This window comes from Leucopleurus acutus (assembly GCF_964270905.1).
Source record: "Leucopleurus acutus genome assembly, chromosome: X".
Classification (NCBI taxonomy): Eukaryota; Metazoa; Chordata; class Mammalia; order Artiodactyla; family Delphinidae; genus Leucopleurus; species Leucopleurus acutus.
Window position 1 is genome coordinate 62,655,718 of NC_139148.1, and position 11,539 is coordinate 62,667,256.

Sequence of the window (11,539 nt, forward strand, 5' to 3'; positions counted from 1 at the left end):
CAGCATTATCTGCTACCAAAATCAGAAAAAGACACTACTAGAAAAAAACTACAGGCCAATATCCCTGATGTATATAGATGCAAAATTTCTCAATAAAATACTAGTAAACCAAATTTAGCAGTACATTAAGAGGATCACTCACCATGATCAAGTGGGATTTATCCCTGGGATGCAAGAATGGTTGATGTCACTCAATGTTAATACATTTTGTTGTAATGAAGATGAGAAATAAAGGAAATTGCTGACTAAAAAAAAAAAAACAATGGTTGAACATATATAAATCAATCAATGTGATACATTACATTAATAGAATGAAAGAATCATATAATCATCTCAATAGACAAAAAGCATTTGACAAAATTCAACATCCATTCATGATAAAAACTTGAAAATTAATCATAGGAGGAATATATCTCAATATAATAAAGGCTATTTATGAGAAGCCCACAGCTAACACTATATACTCAATGGTGAAATGTTGAAAGCTGTTCCTCTAAGATCAGGAGCAAGACAAGTGTGCCCACTCTCACCACTCCTATTCAACATAGTACTGGAAATCTTAGCTAGAGCAATCAAGCAAGAAAAACATAAATGTATCAGAATGGGAAAGAAACAAGTAAAATTGTCTGTATTTGCAAATAACATGCTTATATATGTAGAAAATCCTAAATACTCAGCCAAAAGAAAAGTTGCAAGATACAAAATTAACCTACAAAAATCAGTACAATTTATTTACTCTAAGAACAAATTTTTTAAAAATAAAGAACTTAATCCCATTTACAATAGCATCAAAAAATAAAATACTTAGGAATAAATTTAACTAAGGAGGTGAAAGATCTCTACTCTGAAAACTCCAAGACAGTGAAAGAAATTGAAGAAGACACAAATAAATGGAAAGGAATTCCATGTTCATGGATTGGAAGAATTAATATTGTTAAAATGTCAATACTACCAAAAGCCAGCCATAGATTCAGTGCAATTCTTATCAAGATTCCAAAGGTATTTTTTACAAATGTAGGAAAAAGCACTACTGAAATTTGTATGGAACTGCAAAAGACCCTGAATAACCAAAGAAAATCTTGAGAAATAAGAACAAAGCAAGAGACATCACACTTCAAAACAGTATGTACTGGCATAAAAACAGACACATACACCAATGGAACAGATTTGAGAGTCCAGAAGTAAACCCAAAAATATATGGTTAACTAACATTTGATAAAGGAACCAAGAATATTCAATGGAGAAAGACAGTCTTTTCAATCAATGGTGTTGGGATAATTGGATATTCACATGCAAAACAATAAAACCAGACCCATAACTTATGTCATTTACAAAAATTAACTCAAAATTGTTTAAAGACTCAAACGTAAGAACTGAAAACATGAAAATCCTGGAAGGAAACATAGGAATAAAGCTCCTTGACATGGGTCTTAGTAATGACTTTTTGGATATGATACCCAAACCACAAGCAACACAATTAAAAAAAACAAGTGGGACTACATCAAACTAGAAAGCTTCTGTCCAACAAAAGAAACAATAAAGTGCAAAGACATCTTACAAAATGGGGAAAAAATGCAAACGATATATCTGATAAGAGGTCAATGTCCAGAAAACACAAAGAACTCATACAAACTCTATAGCAAAAACATGTCCAATTTAAAAATGGGCAGAAGACCTTAATAGACATTTTTCCAAACAAGGCATAGAAATGGCCAAACAAGTGGATGAAAATATGCCGAACATCACTAGTCATTAGGGAAATGCAAATCTAAACTACAATGAGATATCACCTCACATCTGTTAGAATGGCCATCATTACAAAGACAAGAGATAACAAATGCTGGCATAGATGTGGAGAAAACAGAACACTTTGCACTGTTGGTGTGATTGTAAATTGGTACAACCACTATGGCAAATAATATGGAGGATACTTAAAAAAATAAACATATAATACTGCAGTTCCACTTCTGGGAATATGTTCAAAGGAAGCAAAAACACTAACTCGAAAAGATATTCTCACTTTCATGTTCAGAGCAGCATTATTTACAATAGTGAAGACATGAAAGCAACCTAAGTGTCCATCGATGGATGAATGGATAAAGAAATTTTGGTGTATATATATATATATATACAATGGAACATAATTCATCCATAAAAATGAGGAAATCTTACCATTTGTGATGGACCTTGAAGGCATTATGCTAAGAGAAAGACAAATACAGTATGATCTTACTTATATGTGGAATCTAAAACAAAACAAAACAAAACAAACAAACAAAACCAAACTCAAAGGAAAAGAAATCAGACTGTGGTTACCAGAGGAGTGGGGAGCGATAGGGGAGATTAGAGGAATTTGGTCAAAAGATACAAACTTCCAGTTATACGATAAATAAATACTAGTTATGTAATATACAACATGATGACTATAGCTAACACTGACGTATGATACATAGGAAAGTTGTTAAAAGAGTAAGTCTTATCAGTTCTGATCACAAGGTGAAAAAAACTTTATTTTCTCTTTCTTCTTTCTTTTTTTGGTATTGTATCTATATGAGAAGATGAATGTTAGCTGAACCAATTTTAGTAATCACTTCACAATATATGTAAATCAAATTCTCATGCTATATGACTTAAACTTATACAGTGATTCATGTCAATTATTTCTCAATAAAATTGGAAAAATGTAGGTGAAACAAAGACCTTCCAAAATAAACAAAAACAGAATTTATTACTAGCATACAATCCATGCAAGGAATAATGAAGTTTTTCAAGCTGAAAGGAAGTGACACCAGACAGCAATTCAAATACATATGAAAAAATGAGAGCACAACTAAAGGTAATTATTTAATTATAAAATGTAGTATAAATGCATAGTTTATCTCCTTTTTTCTTTTAATTGATTTAAAAAGGAAATTTTTATAGTACAATGTAGATATAATTGGATTGTAGGTTCTATAACATAGAAATGTAATATAGTTGACAGTAGCAGCACAAAAAAGGCAGTATAGCTGTATAGCTGAAAGTATAGCTGTATTGGAAGTGACACCAGATAGTAACTTAAATCCACAGACAGAAAGAGAACCCAAAATGCTAAAAAAGAAAGTCAATATAATAAACTCAATAAATTTATACTTGTTCTCTTTTCTTCTCTCACATTCTTCGAAAGACATAGAACTATATAAACTAATAATTATAATGATGTAATATTGGGTTTTTAACATAAATGGATGTAATATGTATAGGAATAATAGCAACAAAGGAGGAAAAGGGAATAAAGCTACATGGGAGTAACATTTCTATATCTCATAGGAATTGTTAGCATAAATCTGAAGACGTTTCTGATAAGATATATATGGTAAGCCCCAGAGCAAACAATAAGAAAATTACTAAAAATAAAGCAAAAAAATCATTAAGTGAATTAAAATGTTACACTAGAAAATACTCACATAATAAAAAAGACAGCAGTAAAGGATAGATAAAGGAACAAAAAAAGAAATAAAATACATTGAAAAAAGTAAAATGGCAGATGTGAATCCAACTCTATCAATAATAATATTAAACATGAATGGATTGAACAATCCAATCAAAAGGCAGAGACTGTCAGACTGGATGAAAACTTGTCAGAGAAAGTTAGATACATTCTCTACTGGACTAACACTTTAGGTTCAAGGATCCAAATAGGTTTAAAGAAAGCATAAGAGGGGTGAAGTGGCTACACTAATATTGTACAAAATAGACTTTAAATTTAAAAAGTTGCTATAGATAAAGAGGAATGCTGAGATAGTGATGATGTTTGTTAAATGATAAAAGTTTCAATCCCTCAGGAAAAAAATAAAAATTATAAATATATATGTAACTAATGACAGAGCCCTAAAGTAAATGAAGCAAAAAGTAACAGAAATAGAGAAATACACAATTTAACAATAACAGTGGGAGTCTTCAATGAATCATTTTCAATAACAGATAGAACTACCCAGCAGAGATTAATATTAAAATAGAAAACTTGAACATTATAAACCAACTAGATCTAATAGACTCCTGGAGAACACTCCACCAAACAATAGCAACATAAGTGTCCATCAACAGGTGAACGGACAAAGAAAGATGTGATATACACAATGGAATACCACTCAGCCATAAAAGGAATATATTTTTGCTCTTTGTAACAACATGAATAGACTTGGAGGGTATTATGCTAAGTGAAATAAGTCAGACAGAGAAAAACAAATACTGTATGCTATCAATTATATGTTGAATGTAAAACTAAAACAAACGTGAATATAACAAAAAAAGAAACAGACTCACAGATATAGATCAACTAGTGGTTACCAGGGGGGAGAGAGAAGGGGGAGAGGCAAGATATGGGTAGAGGGTTAAGAGGTACAAACTACTATGTACAAAATAAATAAGCTAAAATGATATATTATACAACACAGAGAATATAGCCAATATTTAAAAATAACTATAAATGGAATATAACTTTAAAAAATTGTGAACTACTAAGTTGTACACCTGAAACTTATATAATATTGTACATTAACTATATCTCAATAAAAGAAAACAAATGATATGAAAACCTAAAAAAAGTAATGAATTATTGGTGCATGCTACAGCATAGATGGATCTTGAAAATATGCAAAGTTTAAAAAGCCAGTAACAAAAGACCACATATTGTATGAGCCCCTTCATATAGATGTTCATCACTGGCAGACCTATAGAGATCAAAAATATATTAGTAGTTGTATAGAGCTGAGTGGGTGGGGGAGAAATGAAGAGTGACTGCTAATGGATATACGGTTCATTTATGGGGTGATGAAATATTCTAAAATTGATTGAGGAGATGATTGCACAACTCTGTGAATATACTAAAAAACAGTTAATTGTATACTTTAAATAGATGAACTTGTGGTATTCAAATTATATTTTTAAAAGCTGTTATAAAAAGCTAATGCAAGCAGAGATTGCCTTCATCTGGAAAATTGTCTTTGTGTGTACTTTTAATACATCTTTGGGTCCTCGGTGCCCTCCTCATTCCTAATAATTCAGTTATGTTCATGACTTCAGTGACTCATAGTACAAGACCATTGTAATACTGACGTGTTTTAAGTAATTGAACAGGATAGAATTATGACTCTAGTAAATAACAAATTCTAACTGGGAATCATCATGAAGACTTCCTAGAGGAGGAGAAATCTAAGTTTTGTTCAGAATGATAAGTAGGAATTATCTAGGCAAACTGTAGCTGCAAATAGGCAAAGGTTCAGAGGAGAAAGAGCTTAAGGCTTTGCAAGAACTGTAGGTGACTTGGCAACAATGGCATGTGGAACTGTGGGTCTGGAATGGACTATAGGATTGGAAATAAGGCTGGAAAGGTAATCAAGTGCTCAATAAGGAAAGGTCCTGGATTCCATGCCATAAACTGTCTTCTCCATACTTAAGGTAAAAGAATTTCACTGAAAATTTTTAAGCATTGTTATTTCATGAAAAGATACAAAGTTTTAGATGCTTTTTCTAGTTTCAGTGTACAGAATGAATTAGGAGTGATCAAGACCATGGACAGAATTCAGTTAGAACATACTGTAATATTCTGAGTGAGAGATGATGGAGGTCTGAACTAGAAACATAGAAGTGGGAATGGAGAGAAGGGGGGACATTCTCATGATGTTATGGAGGTAAAACCAACAGGATTTCATGCTTAACTTATGTGAGGATTGATAGAAAATAATACCTACTTCTGCAAGAATTTAAGAACATAATATATGTAATTGTTCTACATGTGGGAGCTCAAAAAAATCTTAGTTTATATTTTAATTCTGTTTATACCATGGTATTTTATATACTCTGTTCTTAATTACAGGGATAATATTTCTTGTAATAATATAACATTTTTTCCATTTAACCTGAAATTGTTCTTATTACATATCTTAAGGGAATCTTCACTATATTTATAGTTAGTTGGATTCCTACAGTGATAGTTGTTAAGTGGCTTTTTCCATACATTACTACATTACCACTCTGGCAATGGTTTTCCCTGGTAGTTATTTAGCTCTCTCTCCCTCTCTCTTTTTCCCCTCTCCTCTCTTCTCTCCTCTGCCCCTTGCCCACCTCATTGTTTTCAGCTTATTTTCTCAGCAACAATGAGAGATTTTATATTAATTAGATCAAAGCAGAAGCCAGATCCCTCCTTGTACTGAACGTGGACTACCAATAGATATCCATTCCAGTGCACTGTGTCGGGGAGGGTATTTCTGAACCCCTTATATAATGGGATATACAAATATAAAAAATTTTAAAATATCATTTCTAGGAACAAATAACAGCAATCCATATCCTAATAGCATAAATCCTAAAAGCAAGGGTTTCTTTGTCCCTCAGTCCTTGCCAAATCTTCAAAGCTACCTTGACCTAGAAGGGGAGTCTATATGTTAGAATTAAATAGCATAAATAAGCTTATTTCGTCTACCAAGGCAGGGACTTTCTTTCCTTGCCTTTATGAGGTGTGCAAAAAATGTCTTGATTCTAAATTATTCCTTAAATACGATTCTGTTTCTTCCTTTAAAATCAACATTTCTGACCCTTGTCTTCATTTTTAAGTGTTAACTCACAGCCTGTTCTAGGCAAAGGAATACCAAATGCTTTTCCTGGGGAGGAAAAACAATTCAAGTGCAAAATTAGTCACCATAGAGTTGGACTTAATGGGGAAAACATAGGAACTACTTCAATATCCAAAATGAGGATACTCTTAAAAATATTCCAGTTCTGTACATGGAACTTTCTCCAGGATAGATCACAAGCTAGGCCACAAAACAAATCTAAAAAATAATCAGGGAAATGCAAAACCATAATGAGATATCACCTCACACCTGTCAGAATGTCTACAGTCAAATAGACAAGAAATCACAAGTGTTGGCAAGGATATGGATAAAAGAGAACCTTCATACACTGCTGGTGGGAATATAAATTGGTTTAGCTACAATGGAAAATAGTATGGAGTTTCCTGAAAAATTTAGAGACAGAACTACCATATGATCCAGCAATTCTACCCCTGGGCATTTATCCAAAGAAAACAATTCAAAAAGATATGTGTACCCCAATGTTCATAGCAGCATTATTTACAGTATATCTACAGTAGCCAAGATATGGTAGCAACCTATGTGTCCATCAACAGATGACTGGCTAAAGATGTGGTATATATATATATATATATATATATATATATATATATATATACACATATATATAAAATATATATGTGATGGAATATTACTAGGCCATGAAAAAGAATGAAAATTTGCCATTTTCAACAACATAGATGGACCTAGAGGGTATTATCCTCAGTTATATGTCAGACAAAGATAAATAGTATATGTTTTTGTTTATATGTGAATATAACAAATAACACAAATGAATAAATATCACAACATAGAAACAACCTCACAGATACAGATGATGAACTAGTGGTTACCAGAGGGAACAGGGTGGGGGAGGAGCAAAATAGGTGAAGGAGATTGAGAGGTGCAAACTACTAAGTATAAAATAAATAAGTTACAAGGTTGTAATGTACAACACAGCAAATATAGTCAATATTTTATAACTTTTTATCATGCATAATCTATAAAAATATCAAGTTACTATGTACTATGTACTATGCTATACACCTGAAACTAATATAATGCTGCAAGTCAACTATACTTCAGAAAAATTTCCAGTCCTATAAAATGATGGTGAATTGTAGAATAAAACTGAAGAGCCATAGATGTCTTAGGTATCTTCACAATATACTGAAAAGCAAATTATGGGATAAAATATGTCCATAATTGTTAAAAAAAATGCTTATGGGTGGATCGTGAAAGCTTGTAAATATATAGAAAATAATATATCTGAAGTGGTTCTTATGTATATTTTAATGTATTTGATCTCATTTTTAAATGAAGTAATAAAAATATATAAATCATTTCAATTTCCCAAAATTTAAAAAAAATACTTTGGCCAAATTAAGGGGTATGTTAACTACCTGTTGATATAGGCTTTAAGGGAGAAACATGTGGCAAAAGATCAAGAAAAATATTTGACATGTCCATATATATCAAACCACAATTCCAATAGTAAGGAATAGAAAACAATAAAATATTCCAAGATATTCAGGTACACAGGTGTTCATCACAGAATTGATCTTACAAGTAAAAGTTCAGAACTATTTTAAACACAGCCCAAGGAAGCTTGGTTGTAGAAATTATAGCTCATCCCTGTGATGGCTTATTATGTAACAACAGAGCTAAAGGAGAATAATTATTTAGAAATATGGTCCCAGAGAACGATTATAGTGAAAATACACTTCAGTGAAACAATGCATACTTTATTATAAATATAAAGGTATGTAGATATTTATTTACTAAAAGTGTATTTTGTCAAGTACTGGTATTAGGAGTGATAATTCTTTTGCTATATTAACAGTTACAAATATTTTCTATTATAATCATGTACAGACTGTATAAAATGTTTAAAATAAATAAAAACAAGAAAGCTCCTGATAAAATATTGAGTAAATGCAGAGATGATTGCAATACCAAGTACAGAAAATTATACACGTAATCCAGCTCCCCTTACAATATTGGTGCATCTTACAAATGTAAACGGATACTATCTTTATAGATGGCCATTTATTAATGCACTTCGCCACCAAACTGCCCATATCCTTTGATACTTAAATTTTCCTATCTGCAATATTTGTTTAGAAAATAATCTGGAAAGTCAGCGAGATTTGTGCACTATGATGCACTTGACAGCTCTGTTTGTATAAACAAAAATGAGCAACAACTTACATGTTCAACAATGAGGAAGTAGTTAAAATACATATACACACAAACACAGAGATATAGACATGGATAAGTTGTCTGCTTTGTAATTTTTTCCTTCAATGAAGCTGAAATATTATTCTGACAATGGGAAAAAGGGCAGGAAGTGTACACATATATATCCACCTATTAAGTCATCAATTCAATGAAATATTAACAGCCAAAGAAAATATTTTTAAATAATCTTTAATGACATGAAATGAAGTTCAAGAGTATGTGTGTGTATAAATATACACACACACATTTAAGTGTGAAAAAGCAGGTATAAAAACAATATGTACATTATTATATACATACATGACATATGAATCAGAAAAATACTAGAGAGGTACAGCCAAAAATGTTGCAGGTAGTTCTTAGAAAATATTAGACAGGTACAGATGAAAATGATTCAGGGAGGTATGGGTGCTCATTAGGATTGATTACAGGTGACATTAATTTTCTTCTGTTAACTTGTCCACTTTGTGATTTGTTTCCTGAAATGAAGCTGAATTATTTTTCTGAGAATGGGGAAAAGGGCAGGAAGTAGGCACAGGGGAAAAACAGTATTTAAATTCAGCAAAACAACCAAGGACAGTGAAATACCATTTGCAGCCCATCAAGCTGGCCAAGACACACACACACACACACACACACACACACACACACACACACACATCAATTACAGTGACCAGGAGACTATGCAGGGGAAATGGGCATACTCTTTTTACTAGCTGAGCTGGCTGGCATGAATGAAAATCGGTACAATGCTTATGAAGGGGCCATTTGGCAACACACAGGAAAAGTCTTTAAAATGTCCATATGTGGATCCTGCAAGTCCACAATTAAGATCATCAGGTATGCTTGTGAAGATTTGGCTTGACAAGGGAGAATTCACTCATTGCAGTATACACAATGCTGGGTTTAAACACAGGGAAAGAACTAGGCACCACCTGAATGTCCAACAATGCAGGAATGACTACAGAAATGTTAGGGTCCATCGATACACTCTTCAGGCACTGAAGATGACGGTTCTGAAGCCTGTTGAATAACATGGAAAGAAGTTCAATGGGTTGATTTTTGTTTGGTTTTAGTTTTTGAAAAAGCAGATTAAGAAACACCACATACATGAACCATTCTATAACAGTGTGTTAAAAGGGAAGGTGGGGTGGAGGTGAGGAAGGGAGGGAGAGAGGAGAGGAGAGAGCCTGGAAAACAGCACACGGAAATGGTAAAAGTGGTTGTCTCCCGATAGTAGGGTCATGGGGAGCAATTACTCTCTTGGGTTTCCCTCATCTGATTTCCTTCTCCTTCCTGATGTTTCTACCATGAAATTGTATCACCTGTGCAATAAACAAAGAGAGAAAGTGCTTTTTAAACCAAACCACAAGGAGAAGACAGCCTTTAACCTGTCAAGTGGCACAGATTAGCAAGATTATTCACAGCACCCAAGGTGGGTGTGGGGGGAAGGGAGGGGAGAGGAGAGGTAGGGACGACAGGGGAGTGGAGAGAAAGTCAGAGAGAGACACAGAGTGAGAGGGACTGAGACAGGTGGAGGGAGGGAGAGATGGAGGGAAGGAAGACGGGGGTGGGGGGCGGGGGGGCGGTTGTGAGAGAGAGAGACCTGCACTCCCAATACAATACACTGCTGGTGGGTTAGGGGGGCAAAGGGTGGGGCTGTAAACCGGGTGGGAGCCAAGGTTTGGCTCTGCTGGCTGGCTCGCTCCTGGGATGTCTTCATCGCAAGGTGGCCTCCTCATCGGTGTCTTCCTCGAAATCCTTGACGTCAGCACTGGTGGACTGTCTGGCCCAGGCTCCCCTTTCGGCCTCTCGTTCCTTATGCGACTTGAATCTCCCAACGAAAATTTTGCGGTAGTTCAGGAACATGCCATTCATCGCATCAATGGCCCGCTCGGCGGACTCCTGCTTCTGGAAGTGCACGAACCCGTAGCCCTTGGGCCCCTTTTCGTCGCAGGCCACTTTGCAGGAGAGGATGTTGCCGAACGCCGAGAAGATGTTGTACAGCGCCTTGTTGTCGATGGTTTTGCCCAGGTTCTTGATGAAGACGTTGCCCACCCCGCTCTTGCGGAGCGAGGGGTCCCGCTGGGACCACATGATGCGAACTGGCCTGCCCTTGATGACATCAAAGTTCAGGGTCTCCAGGGCCCGCTTGGCGTCTACCGGTTGCTGGTAGTTGACATACGCATAGCCCAACGAGCGGCGGGTGATCTTGTCCCTGCAAATGCGGATGGAGAGGATGGGCCCGGCTGGGCTGAACTTCTCGTACAGCATTGCCTCCGTCACCTCAGGGTGCAGGTCGCCCACGTACAGCGAAGCCATAGGAAAGTCCGGATTCCCCCCTGAGCCCCCGCCCATCTCCGCATCAGCATCCGCGGAGGCCACCGCCGCCGCTGCTACCGCCGCTGCCACCTCCGCACCTGCATCCGCATCCGCCTCCGCCTCCGCCTCCGCCTCCGCCTCCGCCTCCCCCAAGGGGGGCGTCGCAGCCTCTGCCGCCGCGGCGGCTTCGGCCACATTGGCCTCCGCCACGGCTACTGCCGCTGCCGCCAGGGAGGCCTCCGCCTCCTCCCCCGCTAGGGCTGCCGCCGCCTCCCCCAGGGTGACCTCCGCCACTGCCTCCTCCACTGAGGCCTCGGCCTCCAACTCAGCCTCCACCTCTGCTTCCGCCTCCGCCACGGAGGCCT

The 11,539-nt window shown here is 36.0% G+C and overlaps 1 protein-coding gene across 1 annotated transcript; it reads right to left on the reverse strand.

Annotated features, from left to right (window-relative positions):
* Positions 1-10,571: 10,571 nt before the first annotated feature.
* LOC309978270 (polyadenylate-binding protein 1-like 2) lies at positions 10,572-11,240 on the reverse strand (the record flags this gene model as incomplete). Its single annotated transcript, XM_082864678.1, has 1 exon — positions 10,572-11,240. The coding sequence occupies exon 1, from the start codon at positions 11,208-11,210 to the stop codon at positions 10,572-10,574; it is 639 nt and encodes a 212-aa protein (XP_082720804.1). The 5' UTR covers positions 11,211-11,240.
* Between the last annotated feature and the right edge of the window lie 299 nt (positions 11,241-11,539).